This window comes from Polyodon spathula, chromosome 23, assembly GCF_017654505.1.
Source record: "Polyodon spathula isolate WHYD16114869_AA chromosome 23, ASM1765450v1, whole genome shotgun sequence".
NCBI lineage: Eukaryota > Metazoa > Chordata > Actinopteri > Acipenseriformes > Polyodontidae > Polyodon > Polyodon spathula.
Genome location: NC_054556.1, coordinates 20970242 through 20997842, shown reverse-complemented (window position 1 = coordinate 20997842; position 27601 = coordinate 20970242). Strand labels below are relative to the sequence as shown.

Below are 27601 nucleotides of genomic sequence, written 5' to 3'. Positions count from 1 at the left end.
GTAATACGGCAGGGAAGGGGTTAAGTTCCCTGCTGCTTATCATACAACATGCAGTGTGGCAGTATATTTATGATTCACTTTTAAGTTTCCACATCCTCAGTTTGTATATTAAGAAACAGCCTTTCCAACATTCATGTGTAATGTACATGTTTTAAATCATCACTAAAAGCAATATTTGATTTGCTGCGATTGGTTAGACCCCACAACTAGGCATATTTGATACATTCTAGCTTGACACTAAATGCACAAACTAGTATTCTGTCAAGTCAAGAATACTAAATGCTCTACTGTAGACAGCCAAAGGCTTAATATATACTGCAGCAAGAAGAATTATGTAATAGAAATGTGATCCCCATTTATCACTGGGGGAATCTGTCTCAACTTTAGAGTCACTTAACATCTTGGTAGTTTAGTAGAAGCTAATGTCTATTAAACTCAGTATAGTTCAAAGTGACTAGTACTACGGGCTCCATTATAAAAGCTCTAACTCATGAGTCATTTAAAGAATGTACAATTGAGTTATCAATTAACTAATAATGGTCATAGTCAACATGTATTTTATAATTTTTTTCTATGATGGATGTTAATTTGGGTTTTACAGACTGACTATGTACGTTATAAACCTTTTCAATCTCACATTTTGCTGCCATTGTATGCAACTCAATATTAGTACTAGACCTGTGATCAAAAATCCCTTGTAGCACAGGCTTGTGCAAGTAAAATACCCATATGGGTTATATGCTCCTGACCAGACTCAAAGAACACCTCTGTCAATCCAGGAAGCAATCAATCAAATCTTTAAATCTGAAAGGTTGTCAACTTGTCATATATGTACTTACACCACACCCCATCTCAGGATGTACAGTTAAAAGCAAAGATATTCCTTGATGACATTTTTTTTTTTTAATACTTTTTTTATGAATGAAGGTAAATATGGAATTAGCTGCTTTGTTACGCTATAAGGGTGAGACCAGACCATGCCTCCGATTCGAACAATGCTTACCATTAGTTCCAAACACCCCCATTGCATTCTACATTGAATTGATCGCATTACCTGAATCCCTGGAGGAATGGCCCCAGATGTCACACCACGGTCCACGATGATCCTCGAGGTATTGAAAAGCTTCTCTGTCTGTGTTGCCTCCATGCCTTGTATTTATATTATAGTAGGCTAAGGACACACATAACTAGTCTGTTTTTATCATCTTACTATTTCTCAATATTATTATTTAGCTGTTACTCCATTCCAGTACAACCAATCACTGTGTGGTCCAGTGGTTAAAGAAAGGGGCTTGTAACCAGGAGATCCCTGGTTCAAATCCCACCTCTGCCACTGACTGACTCACTGTGTGACCCTGAGCAAGTCACTTAACCTCCTTGTGCTCCTCTTTTTGGTGAGACATTGTTGTAAGTGACTCTGCAGCTGATGCATAGTTCACACACTCTAGTCTCTGTAAGTTGCCTTGGATAAAGGAGTATGATAAATAAACAAACAATAATAACTAACCAACCTCTTCTACAAGGTTTTTACAACATTTCTGCATATGCCTTATCTCTCTAACCATTTAAGCTACTCCACTTATGCCAAAGTCACCCCCAGCAAAGTAGTTTAACATTATCAATACATTTTATTATATACTTACTAATACAATTTCCCTCATATGATTACTGATTCAATTTCTCTCATATGATTATCAATACATTTTCACCCTACACTATAGCATTGTTATGTCACTATGGATCATTCCAGATCAATTGGACCAAATTGTCCAGCTCAATGTGACACATGTAGGTGCGTGCAATAGAACGCCTGTGTAATGCCCCTTAATGGTAAGAAAGTCTCGGAAGGTGGTTAAAATGGCCAAGTTTATGACCTTTGACCTATTTTTTCTGCAGATGTGCAGATTACCAAGACAAAAAAAATCTGTATCATTTTAAAGCTTGTTTCAGGGCCTTTCCAACAAATAAAAAAAAAATGTAGAAAGCGATATGAAAGTGCTATGCCAATAATCCTGGACTCCACAGACAATCAGTGTAACATCTTCATCATCCTGTCAGACCACTCCACCCCAGGATACCATGACCCAGACAAGCTGCTGTAAATGCAAATACATTCTACTGCACATTGTGGCAAGACATGGAAATAGATCCTCATTGATTCCATGCCCAGGCATCATCAGACACTAAGGACTGTGAAAGAGGGATGGCCAACCCAGCACTAAGTAATGCATCTGTTATCTTTCTCTAGTCCTGTAATGACTACAGCAGCCCCAGCTATGCTATCGAACAGAACTGTTCATTCTGGAAGGGAAACCTATTGTCTGACTATAGACTAGGTTCCTCATGAATGATAGTCACTGTATTCAGATCCTGTCCACCGTCACAAAGGTCTACACATGATTACTTGTTTAATTAAACTCTGCACCAGTCTCTGCCACATAGTATTCTACCCAACCCATTATCTCTAGCCAGTTTTAAATACAGAACACAGAACCAAAGCCTAAGTGTCTTTAAAAGGTGACAAAAGGCTATATTTCTATGTTACCTCCCACACCCCACACAACAAAATCAATAATGTTAATGATTGTGAAATAAATGCAAATTACACTGCGACTAAATTCTGTATACTGCTAAAACCAAAATGTGCAGGTACTAAAAGGCTTTGTAATACTGAATTATATAACACAGTTCTTTGGGCATGCTATTGTAGCTTTAAGCAATTAGCTCACGTTTACCAGAAACAATTATATGTAGGTTGTGTCAGCTTGAAAATCAACCTGTAATGGTTTAATGATAAGAACTTTCTGCGAAAACAAGAACAATGTTTCCTAAAACAAGTAAGTGTAATAAAAAAAAAAAAATACAGAAAATCTATCGATGACTCACACATTGTCTCATATATTTCAGTTACAGGCCTTACAAAGCAAAAAAGTACAACCCTAGGCCTACAGCAGTATGGCAAATGGTCACTGGAAAATAAAGCAGCAGCCAGTATATGAGACGTTGTATTACAGCAACATCCAAATCCTTAGGAGAAGTAATATTTGTAGTACTGGATTTGTAGTAAATATAAAACAAATTCAAATTTTGTCAATAGCCATCAAATCATAGAACCCAATTGATTTAAATAAAGACACAGCCCAGCCCTTTTTGTCTCAGACAGATCAATAATATTTCAGCCAAGGAATAGAGTGCAAATACAGGACCAAAAGGGTATTTCAGAATCTTTTTATTATTATTATTATTATTATTATTATTATTATTATTATTATTATTATTATTATTATTTATTATTATTTACCACTAAGTTGTATGCATTTTATCTTCATACTAGCTTTAACAAAACTCCCTTTCTCCTTGGTAACATGAGATAAATAGTGCTGATAAACCTTGTGAATGCGACAAAATTTCAGTAGGGCCTCCAATCGCTAGAATAAAAAAAAAAGAGCGGATAATTAAACATTAGCTGTCATTGTCGTGTCGCGTCTGTCACACTAATAACATAATTATTGATGCTGAAAACCAATTACAGTACCAAGCATGTACAGCCCCCCTTTATTTTTCAAACACAAAAAGTGGAGGGTGTGGTCCTTCACATCCCCCATCTATAGTGTTAATGCCACCATGGTACACATATTTTATTAATCAGACTGGAGACAGACAGTAGCTTTTTGGCATTAAAAAGACAGCAGCAAGGTTTGTAATTTGTCAATTAATATTCAGAAAGGACGAGCTTCTCTCTCTCTCTCTCTCTCTCTCTCTTTCTATCCCCACCCTTCTTCTTGAGCTGGTTACAGCCCTCCTGAGCTGACCGTGTGTGCCTCATTGTTCATAAGGCAGCACTGCAGCACTTGCAAAGAGACAGACCCACCCCAGATCTCTTGACTGCCTCACATTCTCTTTTCTCTTCCATCCTGTGGCATCCTCCAGATCTCTCCACCAGCAGCTACCATGGCTAGCACTATGTCAGGTAGGACAATCAGCATTATTCTATAGCCATGTTAGTTTAAAAAAATGTACATACATTTTTATGTATTTATTTTCTTTATAAAGCTGCATATCCATATTTAGCTGCGTACATTATATCTATATATATATATATATATATATATATATATATATATATATATATATATGTTATATTTATTTATTAATGCTATATATAATTATTTTAAAAATAAAAAATGTTTTATTTTTTAAAATGCTGGATATTTTAAATGTTTTGTTTTTATTTATTTTTTTAATAATATTTTACAAGGTTCTGCTACTAAAGAAAGGTTTTATCACACAGTGTTGGTCTAGTAATTCCCTGATTGCTTTTCTTTAATTAAAATACAAAATGTTTAGACTGTATTTATGGGGCTGGGGTCACTGCTGTGATTCATAAATAATGGACTGATTTGAGGCGAGGCGTGTGTTTTCTGCAGTTGCATAATCTAAACATTTTGCTTGTGTATCTATTAATCAGATTAAAAAAAAAAAAAAAAGATACAGTATAGTTTTGATGCAGTTATGATTCCAAGCTATTCATTCTCAGGAGTCTTTTAGTCTAAAGATGATTATGGATGACATGGGCAGGCTCAGGGTACAGAGCGCATTGTGGTATAAAAAGATCAAATCAAGACTAATAAATACTTTAATACAGAGAGCTACAGTCATCCACTAACCGTGTAATATAATCTAATAGCCCATTGATGGGGCCACCCTATTATATCTGATCAATACTTTTTACATTTTGATTTAAAAAATAATAATTATGCGTATCCAGTATTAAATATTTAAATTCCCTTTAAAAGGTATATTTTGACACGTATTGAATGCCTTAAAGTTTTTTTTTTATACAACATGTAAAAATGATACAGCTATACTTAAAAAAAAAAAAAAAGCTTATGACAGTAGTTCTAGGGATGCGTATTATTTATTGCTGCATTATAAGCCTGGATGTGCGTGTGTGTCTGGATGTGTTTGGGTGTGTGTGTGCCGGTGTGGAAATGCAGATGGTTTCCGCCCAGCAGCCATTTTTTCCACCCTTTGAGCAAAAGAAAGGGAGCGAGGGGATCAGGTGCCACATGCCCCAGTCCGGCTGGAGACAAACCCTTTTTAATAAATCCGTCTGAAATATTGACAGCCGCCACAGCAGGAGACTGAAGGGTGTGACTGCAGTCTCAGACAGAGAGTTTGCTGTCTGTACTACAGACACTGCAGCAACAGACTGCCATGCTCCATCAAAATAAATAAATAAATAATAATCATCATTTTTAGAAAGAAAGCGGCACGCAGACTTAATTAAAAGAAAGGATGGATTCAGGCTGGCCTGAAATGAACCTCATACACCCAGTCATTATTAATAATGAAAAACACATTTTAATTCCTTTATTTAATGAAAAGGAATGCTTTCTATTTTAGAATAGTTAATCTTATTCTTTTTTTTTTCTTCGAGTTTGTGTTTAGATGTTAGGTATTCTTATAGGGAGATTCAAAAGCTGGGATTTATGAAGATATAGTAACATTGCATTGCAATGCATCTGATATTATGGCTTGACTCTCATAAGTCTCACAAGTTAGACTATTGGCTACGCCATCAAATCTGTAGCTAGTGAAAATACACAATACAGTATATCCACTGGTCCAGTGCCCCATATCTTTATATATCTGAATGCATCTGGATGGCAGCATCCCCTGCAGTTTACAATGAGCCACGCCCAATACAGTCTGAGCAACAGTGATGCTGCCTTTTCTCTATGGGTGAAGCACAATAGCACCTGCTTGTGGAACACTTTCAGCCATTTTACTTTGTTTGTCCTTTGAAATCTAGACAGATCTTTTTTTCTTTTTTTTGGTTGAAGCAAAACATTTTACTGTGGCCTTGTTGAAACCCTTTTGTTCATTTTTCATGAGGGTCTAAAGCGGAGACGTTGATGTAAAGGCCTAGTAACAACCCCTTGACTGTGTATATTTAGGAGGCCAGTTTAACAAATCTGCAATTGTATAGGGCTTGTCAGCACAAAATATAAACCTTTCATAGTCAAACAATAGCGCAACATAGTGTTTTTAATGCTGTGTTTACATTTACATAGGTGGGTGTGGACACCATCTTGGTGTTTATCTCTATTTCAGTATGGGCTTGTCCTATTAGGATTTTTCAACAGTGTAGGTTTGAAGAGGTTAAGTGACCTGCCCAAGGTCACACAAGTCAGGCTGGCTAGGCTGCGATGGGAACCGTTTTAGACCGAACTAACCCAAAATTAATGTTAGCGCTTAAGCATGCTCGGCATCAAGCAATCCCATTAAAGAAGACTGACTGAATTCTTGTCATATTGTATAAATAAAGGCTTAACGGGGTAACCTACACAGTGTGTATTTCCTTGTTATCATTTAAATATTTAGTCTTTTTTATCCCAAGCTTTAAGACAGGCCCATAATGTTTGATTGAATACAGGCCGATGTAACACTTTACATTTTTTGGTTTAAAAGTAGTTGCATATAGAGTGCAGTGCCTGTGGGCCTGTATACCATCACCAAAGCCCCAAGCCATTTATTTGACCTGCTGCGTAATAGCTTGGATACTAATACCCCCTAGAGGAAACAGAGAGGGAGACAGCGAGAGAGAGAGAGAGAGAGAGAGAGAGAGAGAGAGAGAGAGAGAGAGAGAGAGAGAGAGAGAGAGAGAGAGAGAGAGAGAGAGAGAGGTGCAGCCAATTAGATTGCCATTTTAAAGCTTCATCAAAGGTTCCTACTTTTATAAAGCAGAACGCATGCCTCAGAGGAAAGGCTGCATTTCAATGAAACTGTAAGATGGAAGGTTTTCAGAGATTGTATCTATACAGGAAGGAGCCTGTCTGTGCAATCAGTCAGCCCTGTGCTGGAGGACACCTAGACATTAATTATTCTCTTGTTTCGGTGCAGAATAATTTAGCAGGTCTCTCTGCACAGGGACTGACAATCATTCGATTCCTACTTAATGACATGGGCTTTCACTGTAAAGGTAGCGACTGAAAGCCTGTTGCTGGCTGTCTAAATGAAATCAGCAAACGCTTTGCCAAACGAACCCTATTTTTCAGTGCTCATCTGAAATCATTCTCAATTTGTTCTTTTAGATTTTATGATGATCTAAGAAGTAGCAAGAGCATACACAGGAAATATAGAGCTTCACAGGATTCCAGTCAATGTGGAGGAAACTAGCAGAATATCATTCTCCATTATATTAGACTAGAACCCCTGAGGACTGGTGATACAGTGTTTCCACATTCAGCAGGCATTGATTATATCTAAAAGCACAACCCAATATAATAATACATAGAAATGTATCATTGCCTGCCAGATACAATGCTCCAAGTAAAAATATGATTACACTCTATTATCACAGTAATTGCAGACATGGTTATATGTAGTTACAATGCAACAACATGCTTAATTGCAAAATATAAAATGTTGCCAATTAAACAAGGAAAAAATATTAATTTCAAGGGGACGTGATTTTAGAACAAATAATGGCAGTTTGGAAGTCAATTAACGGCATTAAGGTTATTTGTATGAAAAGAAAATATATAATATGAAAACTATTTTTAAGATAACCAGCTTCCCAAACTAAATGCAATAATATTTAATCCAGACCCTATTTGAACTATATTTTACAATCTCCTGTAACCCTGCGGTATTAAATCAGCTTTCTTCTCTCCAGTAAGCTGGGGGTTATTATAAAATGAATAGGATTTCACCTCCACTTTATGGGACACACTCTAATAAAGAGATTCTTCATTCCCTCATGCATTTCTGCAGCGCTGGAGCAGAGAGTGGGCTCGGTGCAGTGAAACGTTGATGAAGCAGCGCTGTGCTCCGCAGTCAGCATGCTCTCCGTTTAGAGGGGGAAGAGTCTATGCATTGTCCTTGATCTGCCAACACCAGAGCTCCTCTTAGGAATCTTTTGTCTTGCCTTTTAAAAGATTGTGCAAACGCAAAATGACTTGCAAGCATTATTAGGTCCGATTTTTTTTTTCTTTTTTTTTCATTGGATAAAAATTATTTTTCTTGTTTCCTGGTTTTGCGCTATAATTAAATACATTCATTGTTAAGTCAACTCACCCCTAATCTCATGCTAGTGGCCATGCCAACTATGCAGATGATTTTAAAAACCCTGCTTTTCAAAAACTATGAGCCTCAATTGCAAAATTGTCAGATGGGCATAAGCATTTGAATCTCTAGTTGTACACAACCCTTCCATTTTATTTGTTAAAGCTGCCCTTAAAGCCAGCAGCACTGAACCCATTAAAGACTAACCACAGGGGTGGGAACTGATCTGGTGATTCCTACATACCTACAGTAGCTATGTAGGAAGAATTCTAGGGCCATTTCATTCAGATTTTAATAGGTATAATTTAATATGGACCTACTTCAAGATCTAGATAGAGGTTTAATAGGGTTTTTAATAGGGTTCCACAAATGATATAGAAATGAGTGGAAGAGAAACTTGGGTGTCGACCACGCCTTGTCTGCCATCTTGTTATGTGCTGAACTGAGCCTCAATATAAGGAGACCGTATTTCCAAATGATAAAACCAAGATGGTGAGAGTTATTTCTCTCATCAAGATGAGAAGCATCATGCTGCGTCAGGGTTTTTATCTCAGCAGTGAAGCTGAAAAACTCGACTGGAAATCGATTCCTGAGCAACGTTACTGCGGATCGATTTGGCTCGGCGCATCCTTCCTTCACTGTTCATGCAAAACAGATTTCAGCTGGAAAGCCACCAGATTACAGCCCCCTGCACCGCATTGCAGTCCATACAAATCCATGGCTGGTTTATAGAGCTAATATTCTCGTTAGCAGCTGATAGGATTTCCAGACAGCGTTCACGGCATAAAGCCATCACACAGTAAACCTCATCTCTTTTATGGGATTTACAAGGCCTCTGTGCTGCTATATCATAAAGATAAAGCCATCACCCAAAGAAATTGTCTGACTGTATTTATTAAATTCCATGAAGAGTAATCTTTGTTGTTAGACAGTAAGAACTGAGTGTTGAAGATGAAAGGTTTTTTTAAGTGATGATAAATTGCATCAGCATTCAACTGCAGATTCCATTGATATTGCATTTAGATTAAAAACCTCATTAAGATTTACTATCTAAAGAAAATGTGTCTGAAAATAAAATCTTTAAACTGAGGTAGGTGGTATCCTATGGGAGGTTTCGAGCATGAGGGAGGAGATCCTTACCTACTTGAAAAGGTGATAATTAGTGGTTAAATATTTCTGCACAGACAGCAACCTACTGTGTTTATTCAGGTTTAATCATAGCATCATTCTGTGTAGATTTAAACCGTCTTTCTTCATAATTAGGACTGAGTTGTATAAAGATTAAAGGATCACAAATTGCTGTCTATTACAGTATCTTTTTTTACTCTAACTGCAATATATCTATCTATCTATATCTATATATACATATATATATATATATATATATATATATATCTATATCTATATATATATTTATATATGTATGTCTGTGCGTGGAAGTCAGTTAAATAATCAGAATTTTCCAAAATACTATTTAACAGCAATGCGGTAGTGCACACTGTATCTATATGCTTATTGGTATTGAATTATAAAAACACTTTGCTATCATTGTATTATAATGTACACTTCTTGGGATAATTTTATGATATTGAGGTCAAATTTTACAATACCCCCCCCCCCCCCTTTCTGTTTTCAAACATCACATATGCTTCCAACAGCAGGTGGATTTATCTGAACGGAACAGATAATAATAAAAATAATAGCTGGAACTAAAGAACGCATCGAGCGTTCTTGGAAACGATTGTCTCCCTCACAAATATAAACTACTATCTCCACAACCTGGCCTGTAGTAATTGCTGAAATACAGTAAACACAATTCCTAGTTATTATATTCTGCTTAATGTCATCACAAATACAGTTTGCAGAGTGGGGATTCCAGTATTGCAGATTGAGTTTAATATTAAGAGAAATAAAAGTGCTACTTAGTCACCTCATTACAATACAGACATGAAACAGAACGACAACACTGTGTTTTATTTCCTTTAGTTGTATATGGGCACCTCTTGTTTAGTGTTCTACTTTCTTATGTATTCACTATAGTGGGAATAAAGTTTGTTTGGGCGGTTGGTACAGAACTTATATCATAAAACTTAGAGACAAGAGGTAGTGGGTATATGTATAAGCATTCAAGAGCTGTAGAAGCCTAGACTATGGCTAGCCAACATCACTTTGTTTATAGCTTATAATAACTCATTAAAACAAAAGCTTTGGAAATCACAAGAAATGTCAAAAAAAGAAAGCAAATATAGGAAGAAAGAATGCGGGGGGGGGGGGGGGGGGGGGCTTCAAAAGTGGGTGTGTTCAATTGTTTCTCTGTGCTAATTTAAACTGCAATACATTGTGCTAGCAAAATAGGCAATAAAAAAGAACAGCCATATGATTCAATCCTTTTTTGTGAAATAGTATCCGAAAGCCAGAAGTGTTTGATTCCTTTGTGTTCAAAGACCTGTTTAGGCTACAGAATTTATAATGTGCTTTATGAAAGTGGTTAGTCTTAGCCCACCTTTAAAAAAAATGATATAATTTGCATCTTCATCCCACAGAAGTTCCTTTCTTACTTCCATTTCCTTTGCATCATTTTTGGAGAAAAGCTAGAAAAGGACATTCAAACAAAATGTCCCAGCCAACATTTGAGGTAAGCAGTCTGAAATGTCACCTTGCAAGCAGAAGATGATTGGATTAGATTTTGCAGCTGCGTAGAGCCAGACATTAACAATCCTGCCTTGCTGCAGTTGAAGGAGTGGGAGGGGGACTGAAGTGGTAGCAGCAGTATTGGTGTCTATCTGAGCCTGCACTTTTAACAAGACTGTCCGCTGAATCACTGACATTAGCTGCCTGAAAACTAAGCCAAGAGAAGAGACAGGGTTTTTTTTTTTTTTTTTTTTTAAATCCCATCTCAATGCACTAAAGAACTAGTTGGTTGTCTCTTTTCTTTAAGACTACATGTACCAGAATGCATTGTGTTTTGAGTCAACAACATCACTGCACTGGATACATGTATGCCTTATTAAATGACAATCATTTTCATTGGGATTCCAAATTCTATTACCTTGCCATAACGTGTCAATAATCCTGCAGTGGTATGTCTTCAAAGGAACACAATAAATTCCCTCAGTTCCTCAATTGAGAACAGCCTCTAAGTGTTATGGCCTCAATACCTTATTTAACAAATGCCACACTCAATAATGTAGTATGCAGTGACCTGCAGTGCTCTGGATGACAGTACTTCTTAAGGCATATGTAAGAGCAAAGGGCAGGTGTCCTTCAGCACTCTGTTACCTTCAGCAGGTCTGGCTGGTATCAGTAAAGAACAACAGTGCTGAAAAGTCTCTTAATATCATGAATCATAGAAATGAGATTTCTGTATTCAATAACAGGATGCTTTACTAGGCAGCTATGAGTGTATGAACAAGCTTTCTCTAATTGCCGTTTCTGGCAACAATGTGTATCATCCTGGCCACTAAATCAGCTTTTACCAGTTTTTGCACAGCTGTGCAGTGATCTGGGGTGATAACAGATGGCTATTATATGAGACTGAAACCTTGAACAGTGAAGGAATGGTGTGTAAAGTCTCTGGAATATGGAGATACATATACTAAGCATATCACTGTGACATGTTGCAGAAACTAGTTGGCCAGTGTTGGGTAACAGGGTTAAGAGTGCACTCATGGTTATAGCGCTTTTAACCTCCTAGGGGCAGGCATACAACTCCCCGCTACACTATGCTTGCTTGTCAATACTCTCTGCACAGGCAGTACCTTTCAAATCGATCTTGGCAGTCATTCATGATTGAGAAAGTTTTTCAGCCTTAAAATATAATGCAGCAGTATCTTCCTGAACTAAATCCAATTTTATAACCCAGTTAAAGGTCATCTAAAACATATTCCTGGCAGAGTTTGCAAACATGTGGCAGGAAGCTTAATGGTTTAACCTTAAAACTGCTTGGCACCATTTTTCTACATTGTCATCCAATAATAAAACTCAATCACTCAGCTGAACATGGGGCGCAAACAGTGATTTACGACAGTGAACTGGGTCCATACCTTATTAGTGCATGCCTTGCTTCAAGAAAATCTCAAGCTGCCATCAGCAGACATCCATTTGTAACCAGTAATAACTCATTTATAATTTTTTCACTGGGTTAGGGAAGATTGATCAGGGAAATGCTGAGATCATCCTAATCTACGTGCATTGCTAAGTGACATATTTGATAAAGTGTTCTCCCATTATAGGATTATAAAAAAATAAAAACAAATCTTACAGAAGAGTACAAAGTGGCATATACTGTAATGCGGTTCTACCATAGACAGTATTATAACTAAATGATGTTACTGAAAACCTTCAACTAGGTTGGGCGCTTCAGTATTCCCCTATTCTCAATCATTAAGGTTAACGTTCAGGTGCAACTTTTCTTTTGCATATGGTGACACCCTCCCACCATTCTCTGCATCTTTTACAAGAGCATAAGTTGCCGTGGGCTTTGTAAACTGAGCCCTTCAAATCTATTTAAATACAGTGTTAAAAGCATTAACTGGTGTGTTGGATGTTATTGCACTTGCTGGTACATTCTTCAGTTTTATAAAATTCCTTGCCCTTGATCACACAGACTGGGATAACATTTTAACAGTTGTAAAGAAAAGTGATAATTATGTTGTGCTAAAACATTTTTATTTACATAATATTTATCACAGTGGTTGTTATTAAGCATTTCTTTAAAGCAGCTGCAAGGATATGTAGACATCACACTTAGGTTTAATCCCAGTCACATTCAGTTATAGCTTTTACATTATGCAATTCATTTCTGTAATTGAACAGTGAGGCTGTACTGTTTTTAATTGAGGTGTGATTTAGAATGTGAACTGCAGCCAGGTTTGCTTGATGAGATGTCTAGTTAACTGTAGTGGCAGTCTCTAATACTTCTAGACATTTGGTTCTCTTGCCATTCTTATTCTTACCACTTGAGTTTAGCAGCTTCTGATTGGCTAGTCCACACCGCATACCAACCATATTCAGGAATGCAAATGTAAATCAATTTCAACATTAGACTGATTAATATTGTATGGTGTGCTTGACTAGGGGAATTGGGTGAAAGGGACGTTTTTAAGAATAAGACAGAAGGTCTCAATTATGAAGGGAGATCATGATGCACAGGAAAAGCAAAATCAGAACCAAAATTGACATTATATTAATGAATGTATGTGTATCATAACAGTGAACTCACACTATTATTTATGTCTGCTGATAAATTCGAATGCTATATATACTGTATGTGATACATTATTTCTGCTTAATCATCTTAACTAAGATTAACCATCACAGTTTACACAGGTAGATAAATATGAAGCCATCTAATTTGCAGCATCTATGAACATGCAACCATAAGTAATTCATGCTTCACTTAATATTGAATACTGATATTAATTGCGTATCAAACTGAGCTGGTTTTAATGAATAAGCTTATTAATATCAGCAGCATTGCTCATTCATATGGTGGAAACAGTAAGCTGCCATTGTTTTGTTAGACATCTTGCTTGTCTCTCGCAGGCGTTATTAACAAGCGTTTTCTTTCTGGTAGAATGGTATTATGAGTTGATGCTGAGAACTGTTTGTTTCCAAGCATAGCCTTGGTAGTCTGGGACCTTTCAGCAATGGTTGATTTTACACCAGCAGCTGTCAACTGGAAAGCACATTATAAATTGGTTTCACACTTACATTAAAAAAATAATAGCTCCAGCAATGGGCAGCATTGGCTTAGTTGTGTTAGTTTTATGCTGGTTCAGGAGACTATACCACTGGTTTTGCTAAAACAAGAAGAAAAAAAAAAACTATTTAAAGTGCCTTTACTGTGAAGTCAAGTGGGTGAAATCTGCAGTCAATGCAGTGAACAGGGCTGGAGTTTCATACACTAGCTGTATATCCAGCAAGAAAGCCCTGTGGTCAAAAAATCGCTGGTCAGCTAACCGGTCTTAAACACCCTCTGAAATGCCCTCTGACCCAGAATAACTGACTCTCGAACCAGCAGGACCAGTTAAAAACTTGCATTCACTTGAGAACTATCTAAACCTGCCTGCTGTCACACTTTGCCCTTTAGAAAACACTGAGGTATGTAAAGCATCAATTCATCGCCACAGCCATGACATTGACAAATGCTCGCCCCCCCCGTTAGGACCTTCCCAATGCAGAGAAATGCATTGGCAATCTGGACACAGCCAGGGATACAAACCAAAGATGGTGACTAATAGCATTTGCAGCAGGTTCCTGTTTGTTGGCACAGAGACCCCTATTGACAGAGTTTATTAAAGCAACTCTTCAGCAGCCTGATTACACCATTGATTTTATTTTTCCCTTGGCTGGTATCCATTTTGAAAAAGGGTGGATCCATCCTTTTTGTTTGGTTTGAAAGCTAAATCTTTTCATTACTAGCAGTTTCTGAGTATGCCCTATGCCCAAGGTTTTCTTAAACTTTGTGTCAGAATCCGACCTTGTCCAGCTTGCTTATATTTCCCACATGTCATTTTATCTGTACAGACATAAGGTTCCTCCCACTTGAGCCAAAAAGACAGGCCCTTGTCAATACTTGCAGTAAAAAGTATGCTCTGTTATAGTCCAGTAAGCTAAACTAACATAAAAATGATGAAACCCCTACTTTTCTCAGGCCTTCACTTTTCAGAACGTAAGAAGCACCTGCAATACAGAAACATTATTTAAGAACAAGCATAACATTTTACTGTGGGGGTCTTCCATGGACAATCCCATCCTAACCCCAAAAACCCTTACTTGGTGTAGGCTATCATAATAAATGTGTAAGACTGAAAAGAGTGAGGCTAAGTGGACCAGAGGTTGTAAATTCACATTTAATAGAACCAGACTGATAGAAAATTAAAAAGCCTAAATATTTACGAGCTTTGTCGGGAAAGATAATAATAAAAACTGACAGAGGTGTTCCATTATCAAGCATATGACAGAACCCATTGCCTTTAACCCCCAAATAGCAGGACATAGAAATGGCTTTTGAGAGAATTGTAGATATGCTCGAATATTGTTTATTAAAGCACTAAATCTGAGTGAAGAGAATATTTTTGAAAAAATGAACATACACGCTGGTATTGAGGAAATACCACAGCCTGACTCATTTTGTAATGTTCAAGATCAGATGAATCTTTGTTTAAAACTATACAGACAAGTGAATGTTCTGTTTCCACCTGCCACTGGGAGTTAAAAGTGATTTGAATTCCTATGGGCTGCAGAGCAATATCAGCCCTGTTTGAATTGGGGCTCTTGTACAGTGGTACTGATACAGTAGCACAAGGTAGGTTCTTAATTGGATTAGCAGCGTAAATTAGTTCATTATTTTGTTGCATTAATACACACGACTTACCATTGCTAAGAAAAGGTAAAACTGTAATCCCTACTCATACATCTGTTTAACTTAAAAAACTAGTTCTTAATGAGACACCCCTCAGGCGTATAGTCACACCTGCAGCGAAACTGTTTAATACAGAGCAACAAGAATCACGTTTCACAACTTGTTAATGTACAGTTCATCGGAAGTGACATCATTGATACAGCATCATACACCAGCTGTGGAGTGTTGGATTAGCTACTCTACAGACACATGTTAGATTCTACTTGGGAAATGATTACATCACTGTAGATATTGTATATATTGATGGACCAACTGCAGCAGGAATACTTGGGAAAATGATTACATCATTGTAGATATTGTATATATTGATGGACCAACTGCAGCAGGAACATGATTACATCATTGTACTTGGGAAATGATTACATCATTGTAGATATTGTATATATTGATGGACCAACTGCAGCAGGAATATGATTACATCATTGTACTTGGGAAATGATTACATCATTGTAGATATTGTATATATTGATGGACCAACTGCAGCAGGAATATGTCTTTAAGTTGTCAGCTGTTTACCATTTAATTATATAATCGCTGCTTTTACGTGGCCCGCTTCAGTTAATACATTATTTGCTTATCCTTTTTAAAAAGTCCCCCAGTTTTTCTAACTCTTATTCCACCCATATTCCTGCTTAATATCCGCTCTTCCATTTTTGAAGTGCTTGATAATGATGCTGGCTCTGTGGTGTTTACTTTTCAGTTCACGCTCAGCCTCAGATGTCAGGAAAGGATATGAACTCCAACAGAATTGTGGAAGGTGAAGTAGAGACCTATTACACTTTTAAGCCTGTGCAGAAATGCTATTGGCATTTCTAATGACAGTGCCTGTCACTAGCATAGAGTGCAAAATGCAGATCCCATGCATCAAAAGTAAAATATTTTTATTTTTAAATCTCAGTTTTAAAAAAAAGCATCAGTAAGTTAATTATTATAATTTATGAACAAACATATTCATATTGATGTCCTCTAAAATAAGACACATTCAATTCTTACTGATGTTGGTGGTGGTAATTTAATATGGTTGCTTATTCATATTTCATTATGTTAGTGTTAAGGTTAAGTATGAATTATAGTTAACTTAATTTTAATTTAGTAGTTTCTTCTTCTTCTTCTTAGTAGTAGTAGTAGTAGTGGTATAAAATGTTACCTTAGCTTTCAACTTTTTAATGTATAATTAACTCAAACTTCTTATCTCCAAATTGTCAATAGTATTATTTTTTCTTCTTCAGAAAGCAGAAACACACACAAACTAAGCCAGAAAGAAACAACTCATACATTAAATTCGGGGGTGTAGTAGTCTCCTTTTCATTATAACCCTATAATGTGCTAAAGGGAGACGGGGGACGGGGGACTCAATAGCAATCATTCAGAAGCACACCCTACTGCTCTGTCCTGCCATTATCTCCAGTCAAAAAATGCAATGAAACATTTGAGCCATTATTTTGAAGTCTTTCCAAGATACGTCAGTTCTGCAAAGCTAAGTGATATCAGCCACTTGTTCTTTCACTCCAACCCAATGCTGTTGTTATTGAAAAGATAATTCTGTCTTGTGGTAATTTCTACAACCCTATAACAGAACAGTCAACACAGAGTGTGCATTAAAACACCCCTCTGGTGCCTCTCACTGTATTTTATTTCTTTTTTCAACGTCGTCATTTAAATCTAATCTGATTTCTTCTTTCCGAACATGCAGAACTAAACTAATCAAGTGTCAAGGAGCTCAACTCAAATGCCACTACTATCATGTAATTGTGCTTAGAGGCTGGTTGTTTCAAATTCCGTGCCGAATTTAAAGGGAAGCTTTATACTATTGTCAATGTTGGAATAAAGGGTTTAACGTGTGTTTTGTTTCTGGTTAGATCTGTATTTACCAGGCTTAAATAATGTTCTTTAACAGCTGGACAAGACAAAATAAAATCCAGACCCTTTTCTCTTTCTTTGCTCTGGAGGTCGAGATCTATGGTAATGCGATAGCTTAATGCTTTGAAAATGCTGAGTACATGTTTGATGGTGTTTGAGAGCTTTAGTTAAAGAGCGTACAGTATCTGTTCAGTTTCTACCTTTTACATTTCTTGTGTGGGTTTCCGTTAAAGATGCAATCACACACCAATTTCCAAATCATAATAATCGACAGTAATCAATTAATTGGAACACTTTATTATTCAAAAGCAAAAACTGCACAAAAGCCATCACCCGTGTATTGCTATACATAGTAATATGATATTTGCATTGAGAAAAAATTATGATTAAAAAGCAAGAAGACATCAGGGGTAGCTAGCTTCCTGTAGGGGTATCATATGACTCCATGAACATTAGGGCAGTTTGGAACAGCTCAAACTTTCAATTCACACCCCAATGCATTCTGGTAAGTGTAGTCCTGCTGTGAAAGGTACCTGAGACAACTAAAAAGTACCAGAATGAATTAGGGTGTGAGTTGAAAAACCTGGACTGCTCCATGGTAACCCCAGTTACATGCGGCACTAAATAGAAATCTAATATGATTAATTGATCAATAAATGTTTAATTGTGCCTCGCAAAATAAAAAGCCATGGACATCAATAATTGGTGTATTGTTTGTTACCTTTGGACTCATCTTCAGTTTGTTGCCTTTGTACTCTTTTTTTTTTGTTGTTTTGGTTTAATTATTTCATTTTTTTAACTGATTGATTCTTTCATGGCTTACCAGCAAACAATAATGAAAGCTAACTGAAAAAAACTACTTCTTAAATACAGTAGTACAAAACAAAGGCTTATCTTTATGTGTTTTCAAGGGTTTTATAATATAGCATTTTGTGTTTCCGCACCATTTTTCACTGTTACATTGCTCCCTGGCTTTTCTCCCTGCCCTGGAAACTGTTGCCATGGAAACCAGGCAATTAGAGATCAGGGGGCCAGGCAAGACCTGTGCATGCACACACAATGAGGGAAGAATAACTGTTGGGGAGAAAATTATAATTTAGCTTTACAAAATGGTCGGTACACTGAACAGGCACCATCAAAATGGCACTTGCTTGTTTCTTCAGAACAGGAGTACATGTACGCTTGCTTAGAGTCATTAGCATAACAGCAACTCTAATGGGGCCTGGATCAACTGAAGCATTGTAAAATATCTAGCTTGAATGTCTTTGTGTCTGAAGGGAATTGCCTTTCCCTGCATGTCTGCCTGTCTGCTGGTCTAATATGGCTGCCTCACAGAACCATTGTTCAGAATATCTTATGTTTCTTTTCAGCTTACAAGGAGAAAATTAAGGAGATGTCCATGCTGTCTCTGATCTGCTCCTGTTTCTACACCCAGCCACATCCCAACAGCATCTACCAGTATGGTGGTGAGTACAGAACCCTCCTGAAGTATAACCCTCTTTATCTGAACCACTCCCTGCACTTTGGAGTGAGAAATGTTGCAAGTTGCTTTGCAAACAGACTATTGGATTAAGTTCAGACTGATTAGAATTGCCAGCTATGATAAACCCCTGCAATTTTCACTTTTATATTTGTCTTCTTACGCAACACCTGATTTTATTTTTGTTTATTTTGTGATTGAATTGAATGTCTTCCACTATGTAAACTGGAGGACAATAGAAAACCATTTAATTTAGGCATGGATTAGTCAGTCACACCCAAGGCCCAACCCCCTTATCTTATGAGAAGGGAGGCTCCTGTGTTTTTACTAGGAGTTGTTTAGGGCAGCTCAGTCTACACTAAGTAGAAAGTGTGGTGTACTTCGTGCTGGGGGCTAGTAATCTGTAATGTATTTTATCTTCTAGAAGCCCTGGATTGAATCCAGCTCTGGTCACAGGCGTTGGGTAGTCTTAGCCTTGTCCACACAAGTTGGTACAACTGACTGTTGATTTATTGATCTTTTAAATTCAGATCATTAAAATAGGCCCCTCTAGAGTAGGACGCTGTCTATTGTGGTTTAGAGAAACAAGGACAACCAAGAAACAAGCTGTTCTTCAGAAGCACCCATATGGAATAAAAATATATATTTTAACATATAATAAGAAATGTATAAATCTTATGTTTTCCCAACATCATTCTTAAATGAAACAGAATAGATAAAAATATATATTATTAATATATTTTATACATTTTTGCATACTCCAAAATTGGCCCCTTTTCTAGATATGAAAAAATATATACATATGGTAAATATATGTTTTATGTATTTAAAATATATAAATATGTTATGTTAAATATATCATTAATGCTTTTAAAATAAAGAAAGTATATAAAGAAATATAAAATTCATATGAGAAAAATAAATTATGTATACATTTGAAATATTTAATTTAAAATATATGTACTTGTATATGACACATATAATAATAATAAAAAAAAAAAAAAACAATATTGTTGCCAAGTAGGGTATTTAAAATCACCTTCCTGTATTAATAACAGAAGGAACACCTTCAGCTCTTTTTAAAACACCAGAGGCTTTTATTTAACAGAGACTGCAAACAACAATGACTCACCGCTCACTAACACAACCACATGCACAAAGGCACCACTCTTGCGGTCACACACACCTCTCAGGGTGATTTTCACCGATTAATAACAAATCACAGGAATACTCCCAAATGAACAATAAACGTGTAAAACAATAGCTTGAACCACATCACATATTAGCATCATTATACGTTTGAATACATTAAACTTATCAATACATTCTTAATATTTTTTTATTCAGTTCCAAAATATTAACAACAATGATATATATATATATATATATATATATATATATATATATATATATATATATATATATATATATATAATATATAACACATCCATAAATAATGTTGATGAACATGTATAGCATAAATAATGTTGATGAAAAATGTATGACGAATGTAAGGCAAAAACACATTTTAAATGTTTGGTAGGTTTGTTGCAAATATATATTTATAACAACATACTGTAAAATATATTTTTTGTCAGTTAAATAAAACAAATTAGTAATGTATAAAAAATACATTAAACATTTGGAGTATATTTTAAATATAATTTAATCTGTGAGCCATATATTTATTGTATTTGTTGAATATATATGGTAAGGTTCTAAATATATTCATTATTCATGATTCATGTTTCCCATTCATTAAAAAAAAAAAAATATGAAAAATATTTTTTCTTTCTGTATCATGTGTATCTCTATTTCACACCCAGATATGGAAGTCAAACCGATTAACAAGAGGGCCTCTGGCCAGTCCTACGAGGTGATACTGAAGGCCCCAGCTGACCTGTCTCCAGACCGCCCCCAGCCCCTCTCCTCCCCACCCAAGAAGAAGGATATGTCCCTGGATGATCTGCAGAAGAGGCTAGAGGCTGCAGAGGAAAGGAGGAAGGTGAGTGTTTATTGGAGGATTTATTTGAAGGTTATTAATTAGCCCTGAAACTCAAAGATTAAACATATACTGTCCAGTGACCCTATTTACAAAGATTTATTAAAAAAACATGTCATCAAAGCCTTTGCATATTAATACACCAGATGGGTCCTGTTCCTGTTCCTGCCTAGTCCAGGGAGCTTTGCTCCAGACAGGTCATCAAATATTTGAACTAACGATGTTTAAATACCAATTGAAAACTGGGTTATAAAAATATTTTTCTTTACTCTCCAAAACCCTTCATATTTGTAGTTTCATTTGAAATGAATGGTTAATTCATAAACAACAGACCCTGCTAAGACTTTAGGAAACTGATGTATTTGATTAGTCCCCACAAATCCATAATGCAAACGCATAAATGTAAATGTAAGAAGGGAGCGTGAAATATATGTATGCAATATTAGTACTAGTGTAGTAGGGGTTCAGATATTTGGCAGATGGAGAAGAATGAAATACTGAAGTATTAATTAGTATGAAATAAATTTGGCTTTTTTAGAAACCAGAAAGACCAGAACATAATTTCGAAACCTGTTCTATTCCAGAATTTATTAAAACTGAAATACTTTTTTTTTTTTAATAAACAGCGCTACTTATTATCCAGCTTGAACTGTCAGTTTAATGAAAAAATTAGAGAGATTTTAGAACCGGGTTCTCAAATCTCAAAGAAATCTTCCTATTTGTTTGACATTCAGAGCTCTAGTTGGAAACTTGATCCCCCCCTCCTTTGCTGCAACAGCTTTCTGCTTTAATGAAAACACTGAAGACCAATCACCCCACTTGTGTGATATTACTGTTCCTGCCTTTCTGGATGATAAGCATGGAATTTGTTTCAATGCACATTGGTTCCCTAGGGGAACACATCATATTACAGCAATACCAGCTTGAAGAGGCAAAGGCTAAGGATCTCATGTAAAAGTAGATGATCCTACACGAAGGCACTAAAAAAAAAAAAAAACATTTTTTTCTTCATGTGTTTCTTGATTTCTTTAGCATTTAAATGTGGCCTGCACAAGGGTTCATATATCTACAGACAAGAAACAGTGTGGATTCAATACAAAACATTGAATAAAATACAGTTCCCTTGTGGCTCATTTGATAAGGCACAACCACAATGGTTTAGAAGGTGAGTCATACTGTCAGGGGAGCACAAAGTTGCTGAGGATTCTACAGATCACCACGCTGCAGCGCAACTCCTACAAATTAAATGAGTATATGAGATTAAATAGTAATTAAATGTCTTACATGGTATTATTTTTCACATTTAATTTGAAAAAGCAAAACCTAGACATTTAATTTTATCTACATACTGTAAAAGACGACAATCAATCAAACAATGAGCACTGATAAATGGTATTCATTAGCAACATGCGTCAATATCTCAGCATTAAAGGACAGAATCCAGAACCACTCACAATGAGAACAAACATGATCAAACAGTAAGGAGAATGTAAAAAAGACATTTTTATAGAAACCATCAGCAACAGCCGAGTCAGATCATTCCATACATTTTGAAATCTTTATTACATACATTATTATTCTGAAGTAACTCATTATAGAGCACCAGACCCACCTACATAACAAATGGCATTCCACAAAGTTTAGAAAAATGATAAAGCCTGGGACAGATTCTAAAGCCTTCATCATATTGGCTGGCAGAACATTCTGCATTACATTAAATCCTCATTGAATTCTATGGAAAGTTCTTAGAATACATGTATATTTTTCAATTATACATGCACCCACTTCAGTATTGATCTTAAACACAGAAGACGATTAAGAAGTAGTTCAAGGACTTTCGATAAAGATAACTACATTTAAATTAACAAAAAACAACTTTAAATCCTTATCCCAAATTAATATTTCATGAAGGAAACCCATCAAATATTAATTCAGTTCCTGCAAGCACTGATTTGCTCTGCTCTATTCCCTCAACAACTGAGATAGAGAACATTCAGTGTTTAATCGATGCCATTTCCCCCCATGGATTGATCCGAGTTTTGAAAAGCACAGAAGGAAGGGGTTAGATTACTATCCCCAGCAGGATCTGTTTGGGGGTTTGTCCCATTGGCCTTCATTCTTGATGTTTTCTGTGGATCACATTTCCCAGTCTCTTCTTAGTCATTAGTGTCTATTGGCTCCCTGTGAGGTTTTTATCCACAATGATACCATCACTGCCAATGAGAATTCCCAAACCGAATGTCTGCAGACTGGCTTTTGCTGCATTAAAGACCATATCAGACGCTTATGGCCGAATTCACGTTACTGCTAGCAGTATGTCTTATCAAAAAAGCTCAGCACATTTGACACCATAGAGGACGCCACAGAGGCCCTCACACTCCACTTACTCTATCGAGTAGTAATACTTAATTCTGTTTTGCTTATCTGCAATAATATGATGGATAGCTGCATATACAAACAATTTGATACCACACAAGTCATTTTTCATACTGTTGTCTAAATAATGTGTCGCCAATATAGAGATGTTAGGCTGACTGTAGAAAACAGTAGTTTACGAAGTGACCTTGGTATAGGTAGGAGCACCGGGAAACAATGCAGAGTAGTGTACCTCCTAAACAAGAAAAAATTCACATCCACTTCCTTCCACACCGCAGTTTACATGTTACTCCCCTCAACTCCTCACACCTGTGTTGCTATTATCATATGAACCAACATATTGAAAAAAAAACAGCATCAAGATCACACTAGAGAGACATATATAATATTGTCAACTTAATGACTTCCCCATAAAAGCACCATGCCCTTTTTGTAAACGAGAAAAAAACAGTTATACCTGGAAATCACTCATACTGTGTATAAGCTTGCAATATTAATAACACCGTGTAACAATTTTTTATTTATTTTTTTGTTCCTGGGTAGTAAGTGTTATTTTCTAATTGCTTATGCCTCAAAAGTATAGAAAATGGCTATTATTCCCCACAAACTTTGCTTTTGTGACCAGGACAGTGATATTTCAAAATATCACTATTTCCAATGGGAAAACGGGCAAATACGTCTCTTTTCGTTCACATAAAGTCAGAAAAAAACAACATATGATTCCAAATACAGTATAATCGTAAATCTTGAAAAACTACTCACTTCTAAATCTTTTGTAGTCATTTTTGTATTAATTTAGTATATATACACATGTTAATTTGGATTCATATGTTGTTTTTTTCTGACTTTATGTGAACGAAAAGAGACACATTTGCCCATTTTCCCATTGGAAATAGTGATATTTTGAAATATCACTGTCCTGGTCACAAAAGCAAAGTTTGTGGGGAATAATAGCCATTTTCTATACTTTTGAGGCATAAGCAATTAGGAAATAACACTTACTATCCAGGAACAAAAATTGTGTTACATAGTGTAATAACTACAGAATATTAATTACAGAAAGAAAACAGAGTCCATCTAGGGAGAAGCCAGGGGAATACAGGTTTGCGGCCTGGATATGTCAAGTTGCTGATCTTGGCAGGGGATCCCACTTGATGCATTGCAGTAGCACTGACACTGTCATGGGATCTATAAGGTCAAATCTACCAAGCGCCTTCCCTTACTGTACTACAGCGACCCCTTCTGGCCAGATGCCAGTAAGCTCGAGTGGACACCTGCTGTGTCTTTGTCCACAAGGTGCCAGTAGCTCACTTACATCTACTGTTGTGTACAGTGGCGATTGGCTTGGCGGTGGGATCGGAAGATGCATTGAGATGCGGGGGGGGGGGGGGGGGGGGTAAAATCATGGTAATGCACGGAGGGTGGTAACCCCATTTTGAAGACATTAAAAAAGACTTCTAGTTGAAACGTTTGTCATCTAATTAATTATGTTTCTTCTGGTATTTCTAAACCTATAGTGACCTATCAATACCTGAGGGTAAGAGCAAATATACCCTTTAATGGTATTTGGTGCAATAAAACCAAAAAGTATGTAATGATCTGAATTAAAAACATACAAAAAAGAAATACAAATACAAAAATTATTAATTTATTTCAGGCTTCCTATTCTAGACTGGCATTCAAGCAGCACTCTTAAAACAATATTAGATGGCCCTTCTGACAAATATAAAGATATATTATAGACTGTATTCATTTTATACATTTCCCCTTTTAATTTAATGCAATACAATGCACTTGGTAAAAAACTGGAATTTGTCCTGACGATCACCATAAATCCAAGTTATAGGATAAATTATTGGACATTTGACCTCTGTGCTGTAACAGTTGTAGTATGGCCTGCAGCATGGTTTTATTTTTATGAAATGGATAAAAATATCTTCTTGGTTCCAGGCAAATAAACAGGGCTGTCAGTTCTTGCTGTCTGTTTAAGTATTAATATACTGAAGTAAAGCTTTGCACAAAAGCCATCTGAATCAGTGCTTGTGCCTAAACAACAGACAGCGGAAGATTTTACTTAAAAATGACATGGAGGATTTTTCTTGGAGCAGATTTTTTTCCCTTCTTAAATTCAATTTGAAATATGTTTCATACCTTAGTTTTAATATATTTCCTGGTCGTAATTTGTACATCGACACACAACCTGTTTTTCCTTCAGTTTCCTGTGGCCAGTGTTTAATGAAATGTGTGATAATTCTTCTAATGGATACAGATTTAACAAGCCTCCCAATGTCTTAGTGAAAAAGAACAATGGTCTATTTTGCCACGAAATCTCCTGGGCCCATGGAGCAGCTGCCTTGTGCTAATGTATTCTGAATAATTTAGACTGGATGGGGGTCATGTCTCATGAGAGCAATCCTAGTTTTACAAAACAAATCCTACATACCATAATTGATAACAGTAATCAGGGCAAGATAAGCCTAAATAAGTGTATTGGGTGTCACTTTCACTTTGTTGCATTTTTCATTAAAAACAAATATGTACATACATTTAATTTTTATTAAATTAGATAAGAATGTCAATAGTGTCTTTAATGTACTTGCCACAAAGGGAAGCCAATGGTATGCAGTAGAGACAATCAATTTAGATTGGCTTCAGTCCAGTTTAATGAGAGGCCGGTCTGGTGTGTCTTGCCTCCGCAGTCCCAGGAAGCTCAGGTGCTGAAGCAGCTGGCTGAGAAGCGTGAGCACGAGCGAGAGGTTCTGCACAAGGCCCTGGAGGAGAACAACAACTTCAGCAGAATGGCCGAGGAGAAACTCAACTACAAGATGGAGGTCAACAAGGAGAACCGGGAGGCCCACCTAAATGCTCTCAAGCAGCGACTCCGTGAAAAGGCAAGTGATGCTTGATGACGTTAGTCAGTGATGAAATTGTAAGGCATGTTGCAGAAAGCATTATCCTGATATGTAATAATAATAATAATAATAATAATAATAATAATAATACCGTACATTTTATACTGTGTACAGATAACGTCCCTTGCATATAACACTTGGCACAATTCTAGTGAAAAAAACACAACTTTTATAATGTTTAATTCCTGAGTACAATCATTTTTTGCGATATATTGTGTGTAAGGTAAGGTGTCCTCTGGCCGAAACTGCATGACTAAATTAAAGAATAAATAAATAAATAAATCGAGACTGTGTAAACAACTAATTAATGTTGAATATGCATGCTGTTGATTCTTTGAATAGCGCTGTTTTAATTTTGATCTGTTCACAAACAAAAACACAGTGTACATGCCAATTCAGTCATTGACCATGACAAAGAAGACATTTATGGGTATTGAAATGTTGGGATTTTTTAGAATCTATTTCACATTGGCTCCTAAAAGAATGATTTCCTTTCTTGCATTTATTAACAGTTTATAACTTGCTATATGCATTATTAATGAACAAGAACCACCAAGCGCCATTGTATTAATTTGTTCAACCTTGTCTCTTTATGGTGTGTGCCATTCTGGGTTCTGATGCTCCAAAACTCAATTCATACTTTTTTTCTCTGTATCAATCTTACGTGCCCTGATCTTGTCTAGAGAATTCAAACAGCACAGCATTAAACAGATTTTCTCATTCCATTCCAACAAATCAATGTGACTTTTCAACTCTGCAGGCCCAACCTACTCTTCTTATACATACAGCCTGAGTAGGTGGGGCCAGCCAAGGTGAAGGGCCAGTTTGTCACAGGACTTGAATGTAATGAGGTTAGGGTTTTCCAGACAAGCCCACAGACTTGACAGATATAGAGAGAAATGACTCAACATTGGATCAAAGAAGCCAGAATTACTGAACACAATTACAAACATCTTAGAAAGGGAAGCCAAATGCAGACAGAGAAATACAATGAGATTTGAAGCGACCTGCTCTTTTGCTTAATCTACTAGGCATCTATATTATACATTGTGAGGGGGTTACAGTGGGGCATATCTTAGCATCTTTCTACCTCCCAATTTCACTTGTCTTTTCAGGAAAGACATGCAGCTGAGGTCCGCCGAAACAAGGAACTGCATGCTGACCTTTCCGGATGAAGACATTTTCTACAACTTTATCAAGAAATTCCACATCTCAAGAGTTTTGGCTAGGAAAAAAAAAAACTGCAACTTTTTTTAATATTTCTGTATCCAAGCACCTGCATTGTTCTCCATCTACAATAATATGATTAGAAACAATTTACGATTAGAATATTACTGCTAGTCTATCCATAGCTTATTGCTCTGTATTCTGCTTATGAACATTTTCCTAAACTAATGTTGATTTATTAGTTCAACCTTTAGGTTTTTATTATTAAGGAGGTGGTTTTGAAGTGCACATTACAAATATTATATATA

General features: G+C 36.3%; 1 protein-coding gene across 2 annotated transcripts; it reads left to right on the top strand.

Moving 5' to 3' along the window:
* The first annotated feature begins 3768 nt into the window (after positions 1-3768).
* On the top strand, positions 3769-27601 carry LOC121298233 (stathmin-3-like). 2 transcript variants are annotated; one of them, XM_041225218.1, is made up of 6 exons: positions 3769-3970; positions 16197-16253; positions 18727-18822; positions 20663-20841; positions 25914-26105; positions 27242-27601. In XM_041225218.1, the coding sequence occupies exons 1-6, from the start codon at positions 3952-3954 to the stop codon at positions 27299-27301; spliced, it is 603 nt and encodes a 200-aa protein (XP_041081152.1). In that variant the 5' UTR covers positions 3769-3951; the 3' UTR covers positions 27302-27601. The 2 variants fall into 2 exon arrangements, with proteins under 2 accessions (XP_041081152.1, XP_041081154.1); XM_041225220.1 differs by lacking the exon at positions 16197-16253 and having other exon boundaries at positions 3772-3970; positions 27242-27600.

What these genes read in the sequence shown, in the direction of transcription:
- LOC121298233 (XM_041225218.1), top strand. An exon ending in CTCCAACAGAATTGTGGAAG is followed by an intron (nt 16,254 to 18,726) that starts GTGAAGTAGAGA and finishes GTTTCTTTTCAG; the next exon opens with CTTACAAGGAGAAAATTAAG. An exon ending in CTGCAGAGGAAAGGAGGAAG is followed by an intron (nt 20,842 to 25,913) that starts GTGAGTGTTTAT and finishes TTGCCTCCGCAG; the next exon opens with TCCCAGGAAGCTCAGGTGCT.